Source organism: Crocodylus porosus, unplaced genomic scaffold (genome assembly GCF_001723895.1).
Source record: "Crocodylus porosus isolate Cpor-Errol unplaced genomic scaffold, CroPor_comp1, whole genome shotgun sequence".
Taxonomy (NCBI): domain Eukaryota; kingdom Metazoa; phylum Chordata; order Crocodylia; family Crocodylidae; genus Crocodylus; species Crocodylus porosus.
Window position 1 is genome coordinate 60,256,794 of NW_017728951.1, and position 21,270 is coordinate 60,278,063.

General features: G+C 40.2%; 1 protein-coding gene and 1 pseudogene across 1 annotated transcript in view; one reads left to right on the forward strand and one right to left on the reverse strand.

Annotated features, from left to right (window-relative positions):
• LOC109323901 overlaps window positions 1–1,990 on the forward strand; it is a 16,251-nt pseudogene extending 14,261 nt beyond the window's left edge.
• Window positions 1,991–2,873: 883 nt separating this feature from the next.
• Window positions 2,874–21,270, reverse strand: part of FAM13C (family with sequence similarity 13 member C) — a 43,833-nt gene continuing 25,436 nt past the window's right edge. Inside the window, exons 4-8 of the mRNA XM_019555553.1 lie at window positions 18,526–18,607; window positions 15,937–16,148; window positions 7,104–7,303; window positions 5,243–5,344; window positions 2,874–4,321 (exon numbers count right to left, since the gene is read on the reverse strand). Coding sequence (XP_019411098.1) covers window positions 4,198–4,321; window positions 5,243–5,344; window positions 7,104–7,303; window positions 15,937–16,148; window positions 18,526–18,607 — 720 coding nt within the window. The 3' untranslated portion in view covers window positions 2,874–4,197. The remainder of the gene's footprint in view (window positions 4,322–5,242; window positions 5,345–7,103; window positions 7,304–15,936; window positions 16,149–18,525; window positions 18,608–21,270) is intronic.

Sequence of the window (21,270 nt, forward strand, 5' to 3'; positions counted from 1 at the left end):
ATGATTGACAGCTCCGCAGGTCACCCAGGGGGCAAGGACTGGGTGAGCCTTGGAAATTTCCACTTACAGCTTCAAATTGCGCATGTCAGTTTAACCTCTTCTGTGCTGGCAGCACATACTCAAAACTTTCCATGACATGCTTCACTTGCTCCACTGTCTCTTGGCTTTCTCCCTCTCTCTCAGCTGCCACCCAGATTTCTCCCTGGACTTCTGCCTCACCTCTGCCACAGATTTCGTCTCAGTTTTATTCCCTCAGCTCCACCACTTCCCTGGCTTTCTCTCCCATCTCTGTCGCTCCCCAGCTTTCTCTCCCAACTGCTGCCTCCCCACTTACTCCATCTTTTGCTTCACCTCTGCCCCTGCTTTCTTCCCAACCTCTCCTCTGCCTCCCCTGGCTTCCTTCACCTCCTAATTCCCTATGTCACATGGCTTTCTCCCCCAGCCTCTGCTCCACCTCACTGCCCCTTATCTTTGCCACTTCTTCTCATTCCTCCTGGCTCCTGGCTGCCTCCTGACTTCTGTCCCACTGCTCGTTACTTCCAGTCTCCATCACTTCGCCTCACTGATGCCCTGGCTTTCTTCCCTGGCTCCATTGCCTGCTACGCTGTCTCTGGACCCATCTTTTCCCCTCACTTCTGCCTGGGTCTCAAGTGGCCCCAAGTAACCCAGAAGCACCATAACCACGAGTGCCCCCTAGTTAACATGCACAGCCACTGAACTGCGTGTTTGACTGTTTGTTTATGTGGATCCATAGTGTTGTGTGTGCAGTTGTGTTTGTGTGTGATTTGTGTCATGCCCTCCAGCTTAACAGCATGATATTGAGATCCTGAGCATTGATCTGATGCATGTCAAAACAGTGTTGGTGTCTAGAACCCTGTTCCCCTGCTTCCAGGGCAAATACTTTAGTCTCTAAGCTAAAAGCTGTACTGATTCAGTCATCATTTCACTTCTGCACACAAGCAAATCAGAAATGGGAGAAGGTAATAGAAATAGTCCCAAACAGCATGAGTGGCAGAAACAGCTATGGAACCACCAGTTAGACCTTTATTTAATATGTTATTCAGACACATTTTACATTTTTCTGAACACACATAATTTGAATTCAAATTCCTTCATTGCTTGAACAACTTGGCTCATTAATTCACAGGGCTCTTTTTTTGTGTTACCCTCTGCTTCCACAGTTATGAGAGCTCACACACAGGAGAGGAGACAGGATGGGAAGAACATTTCCTTCTCACACAGTTTCTTAATGGATATTTTCATTCTTGCCAAACTTGGGTTTATTTGATTTTTACTTCTAAGTTTTGGTTTCTGTAACCTTACTTTTCTAGTTAACTGGTTCTCTTTCTTTCCTTTGGGAAAGAAAGGGGACAGGTCAAAGCAGTAGTTTTACAAAGAGGGCAAAGCAGTAGTTTTAAATAATTATTGTTTTTTGTGTAATTTCAGAATAAATAATGGTAGTCATTCATTTTCAGAGATTGTTATGGGAATGTTATGTAGCCCTCTGTCAACGATAACAGTAGCTCTCCAATCAGTGGGAAGTTGGAAGGCATCTTTTGTACCTGCAACACTGAGTTTAACACTGGAAAGCCACTACAAGATTCACCTTATGGAAGATAGAGCTTTGAGATCATACCTGAAAAACTTTTCAACCCTAATTTATACTTTGGAGACTTCTACTGCATGTACACAGCCTATCACTATGTCATTCTTGTTATTGCCCCGGTTGGATCACCAGGAGATGAATTCTGTAAGCAGCGCTGCCTCAGCTAAATATAAAGGATAATAAATTTCTGACCTGCACTGAAGAAGATGGCATTATGGCTTACCACCCAGGATGTTATTTTGGAAGTAATTTACATTGATTCCATGGATCCGTTCCTTGGCAGAGTTGCAGAAATTACTGGCCATCAGCTAATGAGCTTGTCTACTGCAAATACAAAAAGAGATCCCAGCTGCGAGACCTGCAACATCAGTGTTGGATGTTAATTACTTCCCTGTTATTTAGGAGCCTTTGAACCTCTGTTGTCCATTTCCATAGTCAGACATTCTCTTCAGAAGCATATACATTCTGCTGGAACCAAAAGCAAACACAAGTTTTCAAATTCTTTAACAACATTTTTAATATTTATTTTTTCCCTCCTTCCCCTTCATCTCCAAATGCTTTAAACACCAGGAGTCCTGGTGTTCTTCCTGACAGCTGTTTATATCCAAATGCTGCAATAAAGTTTTTTTTTTGTTTCTTGCCAACCGTAACAAAATCCTTTATAAACTGCTTTAGCAAAATAAAAATAATGGCTTGTAAATGGTATTTAAATATGCATTCATTTTAATCTACTGAACAAATACTGGGATCACTCCAAATAGTATGAGAGATTGTAATTGCAGTATGATTTAAATTTCAAAAGCTAGAAAAGTCAGCATTTCTGACTTGTTGTTTGATAGTGTTATTTGTTATTTATATTAGCTAATTTGAAACAAAAACCATGTTTCAACATAAAGATATAATAGAAAAATATTTTATTTATATTAATGTATAAATGATATACAATCATATAGAATATATATATTAATTTTAATAGCAATTGTATTCATATGTCATGAAACCATTTTGTCTTATCAAAGATGTAATTTGTAAACGATAAGTGGCTGTCTATCTGTTCCTGTTGCTCTTAAATGACTTTTTAAAACAGATTTATGAAGGAGATCAGTCTGATTAATAAAACTTATAAATCGTCAGATCAATACACTGAAACAGCAAATATCACAGAAATAAAAACAACACTTATCCTTTACCTCCAAACTAGTTTAAAATGTATACTTCTTTAAAAATCATGCTGAACCACGACTGTAAAAAAAGATTATTTTCCTACTAAGATAGAAAACAGGTGCTGTGTGTTAATACAAAATGGCAATTTAAATGAAGCACTAAATATGATGCAACATAACCTAATTTTTCTGTTTTCCATAATTAGATACTTCCCAGAACTAGTACAGTGCCTTTCTACTACAACTTGCTAACAATTCTTCTGTTAAATAGCCCAATCTACACACAAGTGATCTACTGCAAATAATGGGAAATTCCCCTTAATGTAAAATGTGGTGCTTTGAAAGTTAAGAAAGATGCCGAATTCCAATGAAAAATAGCTTTATCATCTTACCTTTAGTAAAGAAGATGATTAGTATTCCTCGTCTTATAGCTATGACACTTGTACATACATTAACTAGCCAAAATCTCTTATCATAATGCAATAAACTGTTCTCATCATTGTCATAATATAGATATCTGGCAATTATAGCACAGGTAATACTTCAACGTTTTACAAAGTGCATGCTTCCAGAAGAGCTTTGGTAGTTAGAAAAGCAAAAATTTTTACCATCTGGCAAGATAAAGTGCAAAGTTAATACAGAAATAAAACTCATCATATATGATTCATTTATTTTACTGAATTTTCTTTCAGATACTATAAAGGACAACACCTAGGATCTTTATATCGTGCCCACAGTTTTTTATAGTACCCTTTTACAAGCCCAGTAAAAAAGGATCCCTTCCCTGCTTACTGTTTCTTTCTTGATTTCCCAAATAACACAGGTATTTTTTTCCCTTTCTAAAAACTATGCTTCCATTTAGCAGTTATTTTACTACTTTAATTCTACACCACCACCAGTTTGCTTCACTCCAATAATCTAGAGTCCATGGATACATTTGAAGCAAATGGGAACTACAGCTATATATCTCATGGCAGAATTTGTTTACAATGATTTAAGTTAACATGTTGTTTCCCCTGATGGAGTAAATCCATTTTTAGGTCCCACAGAAGTACTTCATAATAGTGCATGATTTTTTTTTTTTGGTGACACTGCAGTGGATTTATGTTTGTTGTGTGTAAGAATCTGGAGAGCATTCCCTGATATTTTATAAATGGTAAACTAGAGCAAGTCTGACTGAGAGTCTAAACTACATCAGTGTCCCTTTAAATTCAAATATTATCAAACCTTCCGCCCCACCCCTAAAAATGCAAGCCATTCACTCCTGTTTACATACTGTTACACGTTGCTGTCCTCCACACCTGATAATATAATTATTAAAGTGCATCACAATCTCCTTGTGTCCAATAATTGTGCAGAAACCTATACTTGTAAAACTAATTTTTGGCTAGAGAAACAGTAGCACTGCATAACACAGAATTCCGGTCTTCAGATTGTTTTGACAACATCATGCTTATTAATGAGCACCTCTAAGAACCTGATTTTGGCTTTTGTGTGCTTGTATTTAGAGTACTCTTCAGCCATTGGTATGCGATCTTCCTTTTGTGGACTCCTATAAAAGGCAAATAAAACCCCATCATGTTTTATTATGAAGAAAAATGGATTTTATTTTTTTCAGTGGAGATTAATGCATTTTATTTTTTTCTAATTTTAGACATGCACAGATATTATGACAAAAGCAAAAAGGATTATACTAATGGCTATTAAAATATTGAATTGTAATAATTAGTTTACTACACATAATTTCTTATCAATAGTGTAATTGCTAATTCACTCTAAGATACACAGACAAGGTGTTCCACAATTTTAGAAGATACAATTACCAAAGTATTAGCTGAAGCTGGCTGGAATGGGATAATAGGGAAGTCTGGAAGCGTTTGAACTCTGTAGAAATTACTTTCATTTCACAGGGCCGCCACAATTTGTTCAGATCCTTGAGACTCTTTCATGTTTGGGCCCTTCATTGTTTTTACCACATACTTTTTGGAGCATGTACGTTTGGAGCAAGTAGCTCTTCATTTCACCCTGCCCCAGATGTGGCCTGATGGATAGGTGTTATGGACATACATGAAAGCCCATTGATCTCAATAAGAGACTAATTGCTTTCAACAAAACTTAGACACAGAAATTACAGAGTAGAACTTCCCAAGCCTTTTGTTTGTTCCGTTTTTGAAATGTAGATGGAAGGATTGGTAAATATCACATTTTATTGGTAAATATCATATTATATCTAAACTAGGCTAGTTCTATATTTCAAAATTACATTTTCACATTACATTATTGCTAGGAGCAAAGTGTGAGGGTAGCAAATTTACTTTGTTCAATTGCTTAAAAGCTCCTGAATCATTTGAGTGATCACACAGATAACAATTACTTAACTCACATCTTTCAGGTGAGTCACGCCCACCTAAGAGGACATACTTTAATGGAAACATATAAATAAGCTGAAATACATGAATGCAGTATTCTTTACCTTCCTGTTTGTTTGAAGAACTGTTCTTCAAAGTCTCTAAGGGCTTTGCGAAGCCTTCTTTTGTCTGCTTTTGTTTCTCTGAGATGTTCAAGCAGCACCGGCCTGTGAATGAATATTTTGAAGTTTGTATAGACCTCAAAATACTTAAGAAGTTGACGATCATCTATGGTCTCTGGAGTGAGGTATAGACATTACACTTTCCGCAGTATAAGTGATCAGAAACCAGTATATACCCAAAACAGACCAAAAGTTCAGCACACACAAACTGGTTAGGACATGGTGGAAACCAAACTAAAATTTCTCCTCCCCTCTCAGCCCCCACACAAAGGGCAAATGTGTATTGTGTTCACTACAGTGCCGCATGCGAAAAGCCGTGTAACTTAGATCAATTCTGTCTCGGGCTTTTTGAATGACTATACCCAGCCTAGATACACATAGACTCCCATTGAGTTCTGTGGTATCTAAGTACAGAGATCAATTATCTGGTGTGAGAACTTCAAAGAATTCTAATAGTTTTCCTTAAAGTGTAATAGGTTTCTAACGTTAGAAATTTAATCCTGTTACTTAAAATCTGGTGTTATTCTCACTCCTCAATAACGTGAGTCCATTTGCACCATTTGGACCTAATCCTATGAGCATTCTCAGAGTTATGGGTACATAGCATCTAGGATTTTGGGGTATTTTACAGAGTGACTTTGGGATTTTTTTTATCAGAGATTTTTTAGGGAACATCAGAATTGCTGCTAGGGAGGCCAGTGGCAGAACTCTTCCTGCTCAGAGCTTGTACCTTGGTTGACCTCCTGGCCAAATGGGGCCAGAAGGACATGCTTTAACAGTTCAGAGCAGGCCACCACACTCGGAACATCTTCTGGGTGATAGCTGCCCACATGGCTGGGCAGGCGCTCACATGGCAGTAGTGCTGCACAGAGGCCAACTCTGCAGCCACCGCCCACCGGCAGCTGGCCCAGAGGAGCAGATGCCTCTACTAGCTGTGCAGTCCCCATCTGGGTCTGACACGTGTGCAGCAGGTCACAGCCAGGCAGCAGCCTTCACTGACAGACTGCTGCAGTGGGCAAAGGGTGCAGGGAACTCTAAGGGCTTATTCAGCAGTCCAGTTGGCACAAGAGGTAGTGTCCCCAGGTACCAATTGGCAGGGCCCTAGAAGCTCCTAAGCGCGAGTAGCCTTGAGCTGGGGCCAGGACAGGGCAGCTTTTTATACTGCTAGGGACAACACAGGTGCTGGCCCAGGGCTCTAGCTCCCCCTGGCTGCAGATCTGGGAGGAGCCAGGCAGGATTATTTTGCCCCAAGTGGCACAATTTGCTCCACAACAAAGTGCATGCCTGAGCACGTGTCCTGAGGCAAAAAGCCCCGGCTCAAATTTGCACCACTTCTATTTGAGCTGCTGCAAGCCCACGTGCCTGCATGTGTGGATGCACCCCATGACTGCAAGCATAAACTAACATCAAACACTATTGAAATTTCTTTATCCTAAATTATCTTGCAGTTGCCCTCTAGATATATAAGTAGCTATATTTCTGAAATTATTGATAAAAAGAGATTAGTCAACAAATCTTTTATCTGTCATACCTATTTATAATTATTTCACTTACTTACTGATACTCCCCTGCCACTTTCTCTGGACTTATGCCATTTCCTGTTTGAACTGTACACTGTACCTGAAGCCACAGGTAAGTTCACCAAACAAGTATCCTATATTTGTCTCTCAAGAAAGCAAGTAACCAGTTCCTTGCATCTAGAATTTCCGAGATGTTCAGCTTGTCACAATAAATATAGATCATGCTATACCTCCAGAATGTACAGAAAAGCTTTAAATGTAAGAAAAATGGCAGCAGCACTCACATTGTGGCCTCATGTAAGTTGGACAGAGACAGGGCTGTTTGCTGCAAGACCTTCTTTTCATCCAAGGGTGAAATAACCACAGGTTCATTTTCCTGATGTGAAAAACATAGATGCTCCTGAACAGGAAAGCAAGATGCTGAGCTGGATGATAGTTTTCGGTTGCTTTGAGAATGATCTTGATCTGAATCTTCTTCCTCCTGCTTGTAATATGTAATGTCATTATCAGATCAACTACCTGCACCATATCTTTGTAAATGAATGAGATGATTAATGTACTTAATTCAATTTTCACCAGGTACATCTTTACTGAAATGAGTTGCAAGTATAAAAACTAATGGCTAAAAATGTCTTGAAATTTTCTCACAATCTCTTGCAAGCATAAGGTAGATTTCAACATAAATCTGATTTTTTTGGGTAGTTGTAACAATTTATCAACACTGGTTAGTCATTTGAGTAAAATTTTGCAGCAGTACATGTTTAAATAAAAAAGACATTGATCACGATCCTTCATCCCTGCTTCTCTTGCATGTAGTCTCACCGAGATCAACAATATTATGCACGTGAGTAGTGTGGCATGACTATCCTTTGCTAAATTCTCCGTACAAGGAACCTGAACTATCTAGCACTAAAAACAGGCTTCATACATTAAAGTTTTAGTATGCGTCAAAACATTGTTTCAAAGTTATTTGTAGAATTACAGATGTTATCAACCAAAACAAAATGTCAATGACACCAAAATACAAATCCCTGCCCTCCACATGCACACACACTTTTAGCTATTGTTTGTAACTAAAAAAAAAATGTGTGAACAATTGCTCATTACAAATATATGCAAGGAAGCTTTACAAACATTCTGAAATAAAATATTTATTACAAAGTTAAATCCAGGATTTTCGAACATCATCTAAGAAGCTTAGTGCCTTGGCAATAAATCACCTGTCTTATGCTCATAAGAATACCCCAGCCTGAATTATTAAATACAGACACCAGAACTCAGAAATTAGTATTTTCTTTGAGGTCTGAGGAGTAATTTACAAAGGCCTAGTATCTGCTAACTTCGGTCATAAGCAGTGATATCTCCCTCTTTCACATGGAGAAAATGCATACAAAAAATGCTACACAGTGTCAGCGAAGATGGAAGAATCTGGACCAGTTTTTCTATAACAATAATTTTAAATGGATTTCACACATTGCTCAATGTGCAATAACTGCAAATTGCAACAATGTGCAACAACTGGAAAAAACAACATATAAATACTCAGTGCAACAACCGGAACCAGAAATGTAGACAGGAAGAGAAAGGCAAGCTGGGGATTTACTTTACTATGATGATACATTAATACAATATTGATTAAACTTTAATGTGTTACAGTGTTTATGAAGTATTTTTAACATCTAAACTGTATAGACTTGAGTCTAAGATGACACCTAATAATTAAATTCTATATATGGAAAATTTATACCTTTGTTATAATGTTCTAGGTACTGGATCTAATTATTGGAGGTTTGTCTTGAATTTGTCCCCTTCCCACTGCTACAGAGAAAAAAAAAAATAATCTGAGGGATCAGGTAGCCCCTCTGCTGTCTGCACCACCTGAATTTTCCCCTCTGCATCCCCTTCTTCCTCTTCTTCCTGTAAGACCCTGTTCTCCCTGAGCAAATTTGAAAACATTGTCCTCAAGAGATAGCATTCAGAGACTTTGCTTATCCAAAATTGGTGTCTTTTTCCTTGTTTGAAACTGCCGCAAATTTTAGCACTGATACTCCATAAACACACTTTCCAGCAGCATGTTTTTACCTACTTATACGAACTATGCATGGTATTATTCGAAAGTGAAAAGGCCATATACCATACCATTTACCATATAACTCATTGGGCTAGGCCCCAGGAAAGTCAACAGCATCTTGCAAAAGTGACAGACATGGGGGGAGGGAGAATGATGGGGAGGAGTCCACCATGATGAGCAGCAGCTCTGGTGCACCTTAAAGGACTGTTGTACTCTTTTTAAAACAAGCAAAATAGCACTGATTATAGCATCAGGGACAAATGATCAAGGACAAATAAAAAAGAAGCTGGAGGCACATATTCAAGAATTCAGAGATGAGAGCAAAGCAGGTGAAAGACATTATCAGATTGCTGTTAATGATATTATCAAGCAGGTAAGTAGCATTAGATGTTTCCAATGTATATGTACCACCAAAGCAGAAGGGGAGGAAGGCTCTGCTTAGAAAGCTAACAGTTTACATGCTTGAAGGGAGCCTGTGGATAATAATGGAGGACTTCAATGGCATAATAGAAGCGGGTGACAGTACAGAGGAAGGGGGAGATGGAACTGTTCATCCAGATTATAATAGAAGAGTCACTAAGAGATGTGTGGAAAGGAGAAAAAGTGTTCACTAGAACATACCCAACTGGAAAGAAACAATCAAGAATTAACTCTGTGTTTGTATAAAAAAAAAATAGACATAAGAAAGAAACCATAATTGTGGCATTTAGTGATCATCAGGTGCTGAAGACGGAACTGAGCCCCACAAAAAAACGGGGTGTGGAAGAGTATGGACTCTTATCAAAGGGACTGAATGAAATGTTACTAAGGACTTTATTAGCATGTGTTAAAACGAGTTTATGGAAAGTAAGAAACCGCTGGGTTTTTAAGAGGTTGGCTTTCTCTGGGGCTTCATACTACATTGATCAAGACAGAGAAGAAGTGGAGGAAAAAGGATTGGACACACTTATATCATTGTTTCACTGAATGAACAGAGATGACTGATGGAAGGTGTAAGTGGTTACTGAGGTTTTTCATAGGGTTCTATATGAAGAAAAAGAGTTCAGTAAGTGTCTTTTGTGGAAAGCTGATGTATGTTGTTTAAGGCTACTATACATATATAGTTGTATTTATTTGCATATGTTGCTGTTTTTGCAATATGAAGTTTTGGTTTAAAAAAAGCTGCTCAATATGTGAAGCTTGATAAGGGGAGAATGATATGTCTTTTAAAAAAAATTGTAACTAAGAAAAAAGATTCCCATTAGTATGTTTGCCCCATCTGGGCCATGCGTTTTATTGTCATGCTCAGTGTTGGTTGCATTTGATGAACTTCATAGTTGGTTTCCATTACTGAGCAAATGCTGCTTTTGTCAGCAATTTGACAAGCAATGAATTTAATGCAGTTACCATGTATATGAATATATATAAAAAAACTCTTTGTCTTGTATTTAAGTAAATGCAGTAAAAGAGACAATGGTATATTTGTAAAACAGCTATATACCAAATATACTAAAGATGGAATTAGTTGTCATGGGAACACAGGACTGCAAGGAGCCTCCTGCATTTGTAGGCAAGTATACAATGATTCCACAAACTACTTAAAACCCTCACACACAACCACAAAACACAAAATCAGACTCAATAATACCCTACAACATGCCTGCTTCTGTAAGAACAGGGAAGTAGCTGCCTAATATATATATTTTTGGAAGACTGATTTTTTTTCCCAACACCATTTGCTTTTTTGTCATATCCTATTTTAAAACGTTATTTCTAAAATGATGCATCAAGGTTATATCGCAAGGATACAAGTAGCTATCTACTTAAAGATATAATCTTTCTAATTTAACTCTAATGGAAATATCTTTTCTTGCCCCTACTGAAATCAACGAGAGCTCTGCATTGATTTCAGTGTGAAAAAGGAACCAAGGTCAGGTGAATGAGGTTTAAGAGATTCACAGTATGCATGACTGGTGTAATCCAGACTGACTGAAATCAATGGAAGACTTTAATGTGTTCAAATGAGATATGGAATAGGTATTTAGACTAGATAATACAGTATATCAACTCTGCTGTCAAGAAGCAACATTACTTGGGTCATGATCCTGTACTGTGTTTTTCTCAAGAAAAAAAACCCCATGATATCTCAGAAAAGTGGCTTAATGATCACAATATTCTCTCAGATGAATGTGACCTGACAAAATCTCTGAATGTTTGATTAAATCTATTTATTTCAAGATATTCGATTGACAAGTGAAATTAAGTAATCTGTAATCCTTGAAAGATGCATTAAGGCATTTGAAAAGAGAACATTATCCTTATTTGCAGATAAAATTTTCTGAAGGTAAAAATTAAGTCCCTGATTCAAAAATGCAGTTATGTTCATCTTAAAGTACTTTGCTGGATCAGAGTCCAAGTATGGGGAAATATTTTCACCATCTTGCTTCATATGGTAGGGAAGCAGGATACAATTAACCAAGGCTTTTCTTGAAATAAAATGACTTGCATATGCACGAGGCTTATTCCACCTATTATTTCTCACTGGGTGTGACTACATGTTCATTAACGTGCCATAGTCACTGCGCATTAAGTTTAGTACTACTGGAATGCTACTGTGCAGTGTTGTTAGGCTACTGCACAGCTAACATCTCGTGTAGACACATTGCACTTTAGGTCTTCATCTAAACACAAGAAGAAATGGATATAAAAAGATGGAAAGCAGTTCATTGAACTCCTACATATTCTTTCACAGAATTTTTCCAGCCCATTTGAAAATGTGTTGCAGTTACGTATTATGCACAGACAAGGACACTGGAAATGAAAGAGCTGGAGTGATTATGTTTTCAAAAGAAGGATAGAAAATTAGAATAACTGATATTAACATAAAATTAAACCTTTAAAGTAATTTTGGGGAAAATGTCTTACTAAATGTCTTTTGTGTATTACTTTTGACTTGTAAAGAACATGGCATCAACTTCTTACATATTAAAGAAGACCTTGTTATTGCTAACAGGGCACGTCTATACTTGCAAATAATGTGGAATCAGCCCCCACTCCCTGCAGCCCTGCACTGGGCACTGAGCTAATTGTTGCTGGTAGAGACTTCAAAGCCAGGAGAAAGATATCTTGTGGAGGGGGCTCCCTGCCACTGAGAGCTGCTGCTGCTCATGTGGGCCGCACCACCAGAGCCCAGGTCCCCCTGCCCCAGAAGCAAGGAGTATCCACCCCTACTTCCCAGTTGTGATTGGAGAGTGGGGGTTGGGAAATTCTCATCTCCTAGTCCCAGTTGCAGGGCCCAGGTTGATAAATCTTTCAGCCCAGGCCCCACAACTAGATAAGAATCTCCTAGTCCCCGCTCTCTGACTAGTAATCTCTTGTGACAAGATAAGAATCTCCCAGCCCCCTACAAAGGTGAACACTGTCCCTGCCCAGGGTACAGAGGCAGAGCCACTCCCAGCAGGAGGCAGCTCTCAAAGGCATGCAGCAATATTTCATCTCCTGCTGTCTGGCAGGCTGGGAGCACATTTGCTACCAAGCCTCTGTCTATACATGCAATACTCCACAGTAACTAATTGAGAGTGAATTTGCTACTTGTATTTACAGTTAGCACTTTTTATCATGATTAGGGCACAGTAAATTAATTCCATCATAAAATATTATTGTCTGGAACAAGTACTATCCTACAGCAGAGTAATGCTCCACAATGTATGTGTAAATGGTGACCGGGGCTGGATGGGACTCAAGGGTGTTACAGTGAGGGGGCTGTATTGGCATACCCTCACATGCAAGTGTAGCAGGGGCTCAGGTAGGAGCCCCGTTACTGGAACAGTCATGAGAGCAGGTAATTGAGTGCATAGGTGGATGGGAGGTCACACTGGGGGCGAATGAGGATAATTAGCCAGGCATGGCTGATAAAACACAGCAGCGAGCAAGCACAGTTTGCTTTCAGGCATGGAGAGGACAGAGGATAGACTACGAAGAAGAAAAAGAGACAAGGGAGAGAAAGAGAGAGCTTCAGAGAACCTGGGGTCTGCTGGTCCCAGGAAGGGGCAGACAGATGCCAGGGCGAGGGAGAGCTTACTGGCAGCTGCAGCCGGTTCAGTGAGTCCAGGTAAAGCCAGGAACCGGCGGGCTGAGGGGTTGCTGAGGGAGAAGGCTCTGAGTTGGAGCCATGCGGTAGAAGCAGCCTGGAGCCTTCCGCCCCACCGGGACTGATGTAAACAGAGCCTCACAGATAGTGGCGGGGAACACCAGGCGCAGAGAACATGCCCAGCTAATGAATCAATTAGCCAGGAGGACTCTATTGCTACAAATTAACCTAAGTCATGCAGGATGCTCGGGACTCCTGTGCTACTTATCAAACTTGCCAATGTTCCCTTGCTAATGATGTAATTAGTGAGGAGAGTGCTATACTGTAACTACTTGAAGGGAAATAAAACTTGCATGGTGAGAGCATATCACTTGGGTGGTATGTGGTGTTTCTCGTCCCAAAATAACACTGAACATCTCATTCTTTTTTCAATCAAAGCCGTAGCAGAAGAGGTCAATGAGAGACCAAGCTAGACCCACCTCACACTTTCACAGTGAGCCCTGTATTGTAGCACCCTCGTGCACCAGCCATTTGCTGTGCCGCTCACTGCTGCCACCCAAATACCAGGTCTGATCCTCCTGGGCCCCCTGCCAGCTTGTGGCTATACTGCCCTGGCTGGAATTACTGCAATCCTGGATGCACATGTAAACGTTGCACCTGGGAGCAGACTCCAACATGAACTGCACCAGAATTTATTGTGTCAGGATAATTCTGTGTTGTAGATGTACCTCATATGTAGTCATCGGCTTTACTTGGACCAATTGTGGAGTAAAAAAAATATGTTCAGAATAATAAAGAGACTTTAATCTTTCACATTTGACTATCAATTTTCCCCTAAAATAGATACAATTAGTTAGTTCAGGCGGTAACTTTTAAGAAGAATCTAATCGACATTTGCCTTTCCTTTAATTGGATGAAGCATTCTTTTCCAGATCCTGTTTCACAGTTGGTGGCGGTGCATCCCAGACCTGCCTTGCATTGTGGTGAAAAGTACAGTGATTTCAATAATATGCTTTATAATTCTGAAAAATGAGTCTTGAGAAGGACCCTGAAGATTATAAACCAATTTAAAGGAGGAAAGAAAAAAAGAAAAGAAAATTAACTGTGCCATGGCAAAAAGATGTTGAATGGATTCACAAATGCACGTAAGTACTACCTGCATGTAGGAGAAAGTAATTGGCCACGGTATCAATTATGCAGTGGGAATCTAACTACAATAGATTGTGCAATAGAAGCCAAAAGGGCAAGCTAACTAGGCTGGAGATGCTTATTTGAATTCTGATTAAAACTTCCCCAAATATAGGGGGCTGCATCTCCAGTATTATGGCTCAAGGCTAGGTTCAATTGGATTACTTTTTTTAGCTACCAATACCACACACCAGAGGCCACATGGTCTAGATGTGTGAAATTATATATAAAACAGAGAAAGAGCTGGCTTGCTACTCAGTCGGTTACTAAGTGGATGAGACCAGCTTACCATAGATGAGCTGAACTCGCTCATTTCTTGGTAGACATGGCTGTAATACTATACTTTATAGTACTGAAAAAACAAATCTACTCTAAAAAAGATATAACATGAAAAAAAATCCCAGGCCAGGTTACCACTCTCAGTTCTATCTGTATAACCCCTTTGAGTTCAATGGGGTTGAACAAATATACCTGAGAGCAGACTTTGTTCCCTTATCTTTAAAAATACTGGCCACAGTGAATACACCTTATAGCTAATGGGATGTAGCAGCATTAGCACATACTTTGCTGTATATAGCCTAGCATGAGCTGTTAAGTGGCATTTCTTCAGGTTTAAAATAATACAGTCAGATTTCAAGTGCCTACATTGGAATGATATTAAAATTGAGGAAAAGTATTTGAAATACGTCACACTATTTTGTTTTGGAGTTATTTTTTCCTCTAATTCAGGGGTTGGCAAACTTTTGCCATGATGAGCAATAAATCTCTGCCTCCTGGAGTGCCCTAGCTGCTTACATTTCCCCTTGCTACTGATACCTAGCCCTGCTGCAGCAAGGTTTAAATGCAGGCACAAGAGAGAAGTAGAGAGGAATGCAGAAGAGGTGATGTTGAGGGGATGGATGGCATGACGCAGCTGCATGCCACCTGGTCTCTGATACCCAAATTGGGTAAGATGGATCCAACTACTTCACAGGCTGGATATGGGCTGCAAGCCATAGGTTGCTAAATCCTTATGGTACATGATAGTATCATACAAACCCATGGGCTTCAATGACACACTGCCTTAGGGTAAGAAACATAGTGGCCACTATTGTAGATGAGTGATTTGTTCTTACTTAAATAGCTTCTGTAGACTGCAGATCTGATCACTTTTACTCTATCACCAGCTGTGATAGAATGAAAATAGTCTGTCACCTGAAACAGTTACAGGGTTTTGTTTTTTTTATTACAGTTCCTTACTGTTTCAGCTATTGACATATACCTCCAAGCATGATACAATCAATTTTTGAATCTTTCTGAACAAAAATGGACCTCTGCCTTTGTAACTCTTCATCAACTTGTCACTCCAGAAAAATTGTACTGGGTCACTAGATGACATCGTGTGGTGCTGAACCTGGGGGATATCATTGAACCATTGTAGTTCAGTATACACTGGGCATGTCTATGTGTGATGCTAGGTCACTGTAGCAATGTGCTATGGTGACATAGCATCTGGAGGCAAAAAACCGTAATGCTGCTGTGATGTCACTGTAGTGACATGCTTTCTTATGCGTCATGCTTCCACCCGTATCATCACGACGACATATTGCCTAAAAATAACTGTGCATGGCACAGTACAAGCTGTTACTGCATCATCTTTTAGCAGTTCCAAAAGGAAGTACTAAATAATGGTGCAGTAACAATGGCACCATAGAGCACAGAGTAGGACGCTAACAGTCAAACAAAATTTAATTCTTCCCTAGAAGTGAATATTCGGCAAGAAACAGACATGCCTATTCTTTTCAGATACCTTTATGGTCTCGGGGACATTAAGCTGTTGTCTCTTCTCCTTTAATTGCTTCAATACAGTATCCATGGTTTCTTCCACTGATGGCATTGGTTCAGCACTTGCTGCTTCCTGTTTCCCACTCTCCTTGTTTATTCCAGTGCTTTGGTGTTGCCCATTTCTTTGGGGTGCCTTGGAGGCACAGTTGTGTTCTTCTGACATTTTGAGTTTAAGTTCTGTTTAAAAAGATAAGGTCTTGACAAATGAGTATTTAATAAGTGTTTGCAAGAAAGGTTACCTCTAATCTGCAAGAAAAGCATACCCCAGTATCTTTTATGGTACTGTAATCACACCACACCCATTCAGGAAAGTAATCCTATGCTTCAATTTTTAATGTTTCCCTTTTTTCCTTGAGATCATTTGATAAATTGGTTTGATCAGGGATTGGGTGAAGCATGAATAACAGAACCTGCCAGATGGTACTGAAGTGCCACTGCCTTAATTTAACCCTACATCTCTACCTAGCATAGAAAGTGTGATCGGGGACAATGACACTTCAATGTCCCTGGGCAGATCGGCATGAAAGCAAACAGCCTTCATGTTGCTCTACAGTGCTAACTACCACTTTTGCCACTAGGTATCTTAGGATCAAGGGAGTTATAAATATGACCTAAAAACACCCATTTTTCCTCCTGCCTCATGTAGGTCATTTCACCTCTCCATGCCACGCTTTCTTGATTTATAAAATGGAGCTAATAATATTGTGTTTATACAGCCCTTTTGCCCAGGTTCAATTTTACCACTTGAAGTTTACCACCTGGATTTTATCACCTGAAGTTTTTCAATTAACTCTCTTGGTAGTAAAGTTAAGGATGAGGGCACATTTGCCAGATTCATGAGAAGTAAAAATGAAAAATTCTGTGTTATTATTTTGAATTATATTTGAGTTAGTGCTTTGATGTGTGGTGGGTTTCACATGTAGTTTAGCCATTTCACATCTATTTTCTTTTTTCTAATTAAAAAAATGATAATATAATTTCCAGTGACAGTGCAGGCAAATCACTTAATATTTTCAAAGGCATATTGTAGAGTTAGGTATGTATTTCTCATTTCAATTCAATGGCAGTTGAGTTCCTAACTGCTTTGGGGTACTTTTCAAATCCACCCTAAACATTAACTGTTAGGGTGACAAATAATTTGGATTATTAGGGAGCCCTGGATTTGCAGCTGGATATAAAGGCATGACCTGTGGCCTAGCAAAGCTGCTGACCACAAGGCAGAATGATAGTTAAGCCAGCCATTTGCTTATTCTAAGTAACCATCATAACTGTGTCAACCATTTTCTGAGAAAAAAGCAGCAAGTGAATCTGTGTGAATCTGTGTGCTGTGAACCAGGTACATTAAGGAACAAGATAAGATACAGGGGCCCAAAAAAGGTGGAAGATGGTACTACCTGAGACAGAAAACCATGTTAATGAAACAAACAGTAAACAGAAGTGAAGCTTGAAATGGGAGGAGATATGGGTGGAACAAAGGAGGAGTGAGGGTGGAATAAATGTTAATAAACATGAACCAAAGTGTATAAATGTGGAAAAAAACTATTGCTCCTTTTTGCTCCCCATGTTCATAGACTGGGTGCTGCCCAAAGCTGTCTCCTTTCTGAATAAAGCTGTTGTGAGCAATGTGTGCTAGTATTTGCTCCCTGCTTGCTCTGGCTAATGAGTAACAGGAGCCATAGGCAATTGGACCATCATCGCTGTAGCCATTGGGCATCGCATGGAGTCGGGATCTAACATTAACATTATTAATTTTAACGTTATAACTGTAACAGCATGACAATGTAATGCTATGAATGAATTCATGGTGAGAATACATCTAAAGCTAAAAAGGATTTTATTATTTTTAAATGGCCTTAAAAAAACAACAACCCCGAAAACCAAAAAAACCCCGATAGTGGCTACATTTTCCCCTAGGATAAAAATGTGTTACTTCCACAGACATTAGTAAATCTGTGTACACTCAGACGGGAGTAAAATTTGACCCTCTGGACTAAATCTAATTTCAGGCAGACTAAATTAATTGTTATGATCAAATAATAAGGGCTTTAAAACAGAGTTTAGACTATGAAGTCAACAAATGCAGCTACAATATGAATCATGTCACCATAAAGAAGTCATTGACATTGCAATTTGGATTTGTAGTTAAAATTGTAATGTAGTTTACAAGAAAGCTGATACTTAGAAGGGGACTCTTGGTGGGGTGGAATTGACTTTCCTCAAGCACTAGCACTGGCTATGCTTCAACTGCAGTACTGTGTCATTCTGTGTACACCACATTTTTAAAAAGAAGTGAAAATGTTAGAGAAGGTCTACAGTGAACAACAAAGATGATCAAGGGCTTAGAAGGCAAGTCATATGAGAAGAGCCTAGATGTTCAGCTTGCAAAAAAGGCACTTAAGAGGAGACATAATAGCAGTCATTCCTCACTCTGAGAGATTGAGGTTGAGCATATTCTATTTTCCATAGGGAAACTTAACCCAATGCAGTAGTGAAAGAGAAATGGGTGGAAAAAAGTGGAAAAAATTATAAAATGAAAATGTAGATTATTACGTACCTTTGAGTTGTTTGCGACCTTTAGCTAAATCATTCATCCATTTCAGAACTTCAGGACTGGAAGTTTTGTCACCATATGAAGGCTACACGTAAGCGAGAAAGAAAAAAACCAATGTTGTTGTTGTTGTCATCGTTATGGCCATGATACTTCAAAGACAATGCATAAGCTGAACTTTAGGCACTGTATATTTTTAGGTATTATAGCCTTATAATATAATTAGGTACAGCGTATAAGGCTTAGCATGTGCACAGCTCATTCAGAATTAGGGCCTATGGTTTTTCTACAGGAATCTTTGTAATACTCCAGATGTAGTCATCCAAGTATTTTTAAAGAATATTTCTGAACAAAGATAGCATATGAATGGAAATCACAGTGCACAATGAAATATTCCTTCATAATAATAATAATGATAAAAAAGAATAGGCATCTAATCCATCACTTCCACCCCCCACCCCCATCACTACTATGGTGCTGACTATCAACCTTTTCCAATTTAAAACCACTCCCAAAACCTCTTGGATCCATCAGGATCTAACCAGAATCTCCTTCCATTTAGCAGGATGAAGAGGTTGAGTAGTCACAATCCCTTAACTTCAATGCATGACATTCAGGTTAAAAGCCATTCCCAAGGGTGTTCTGCATGTCTTCTGAAATCTGAAGGAATTCTCCCATTCACAGGTGTTTCAAGGGTGTTGGTTGTAGCCATGTTGGGCTAAGGACATAGGTAGATAAGGTTCTTTGGGTAAATCTTATCTCCCTCTACATGAAGATGGGTGTTTGTAAGGAAAGCTTGCAAACAAGAATTTTTCCAACTATTTTAGCTGGTGTCCCAGGGGGACACAAACAGAATCCCTGGGAACCCCTCCCATGATGAAAGCCAAGGCTGGGGTAAGCCCCCAGAAAAAGAAAACTAAAAGCCCTAAGGAAGGGGCTTACTTACCTTCAACAGGAAGACGTGCCACACTAAGAACCACCTGTGTGGTTCAGCATATGCTTTTATTTGTGGCTGGGAGCAATGCCGGTGGATAATGTCACCAAAAACTGCTGCCTGGCAGATTTAAAATCCGGCAGTGGAGAAGCAAAGGGGGTGGCAGCAAAACCCCAGGAGGGTGACGCTGCCCCCTGGGCTCCAGGATCATTGCTGCAGGAGATCGATGGCAAGAGCAAGTTATGGCAGGCAAGTGCTGGGACCTCTCTCAGAGTCAAACACAACCCAACAGCCAAGTCTCGAGGACACACCCCAAGGCCTGAACTTTTCTCCAAGCTGAACATGACTAGGCTCTTCTCATATGACTTGTCTTCCAAGCCCTTGATCATCTTTGTTGCCCACTGTGGACCCTCTCTAATATCTTCACACCATTTTTAAAATGTGGAGCCCAGAACTACACAGTACCACAGATGAGTCCTAGCCAGTGCCTAGTAGAAAGGCACTATCACCTCACTGTCTTGCACCTAATGCTTCTATTGATGCATCCCAAAACCACATTCACCTTTTGTGAGGCTGCATCAAACTGCAGCTCCATATTGAGTCTATGGTGAATCAAGATTCCTAAGTCCTTTTCCATAGTGCTGCTCACCAAGGGCGTCTGGGAATGCCTGCTTACCAAAAAGGTAGTATACACCCAGGGGAAGGGAGGTGCTATCTCCTCTGCTCGGGTCTATAGGGGGGCTGTCAGGAAAGCTAAGGTGGACATAGAGCTAGGACTAGAATCCAAGATGAAGGATAATAAAAAGTCCTTTTTCAAATATATAGGGAGGATGAAGAAGGCACTGGGTAATGTGGGGCCCCTGCAAAGTATGCTGGGCAGTCTGGTGGTTGTGCCAGAGGAGAAACCAGACCTCTTTAACCAATTCTTCACCTCCATTTTCTTGTGCAGGGACCAGGACTTCCCTGCTGTGAAGCCAGATGGACTCGAGGGGAATGTCTCCAGACCTCAGGTTGGGGAGGACCAGGTTAGAGAGCTTCTGGAGGGGCTGGATGTGTTCAGGTCAGCAGGTCCAGATGCTCTCCACCCCAGGGTGTTGAGGGAGCTAGCTGGGGTTATTGCAGGACCCTTGGCACGGCTTTACGAGCACTCGTGGTGCTCGGGTCAGGTGCCAGATGATTGGAAGATAGCTAACATGGTCCCCATCTTCAAAAAAGGGAAGAGAGAGGACATGGGCAACTATAGGCCCGTCAGTCTTACCTCAATCCTAGGGAAAGTCTTTGAGAAGATCCTCAAGGAGCTCATCTGTGATGGGCTGGCTTCAGGGATGATGCTCAAGGGCAACCAGCACAGTTTCATTAGGGGCAGGCCATGTCAGACCAACCTGATTGCCTTTTTTGGTCAGGTCACAAAGGCAATGGATGCAGGTGTTGCCATGGATGTAGTCTTTCTAGACTTCAGCAAGGCCTTTGACATCGTCTCCCACCCCATCCTCATTAAAAAACTAGGTGACTGTGGCATTGATGCCTACGCAGTCAGCTGGATTGCAGATTGGCTCAAGGGTCATACTCAGAGGGTGGTGGTGGACGGGTCATATTCAACCTGGGGGGAAGTGGGCAGTGGAGTCCCCCAGGGCTCGGTCCTTGGGCCTGCACTGTTCAATTTCTTCATCAGCGATTTGGACGACAGGGTGAAAAGCACACTGGTGCTGGGGTCCCCACCCTGTAGTGGACCCCAGTGAGGCCTCCTCCTTCCCCAATAGCCTCAGCCTGATCCTCTGGAGTTATAAGACAGCAACCAAAATATAAGCCCCTGGGCT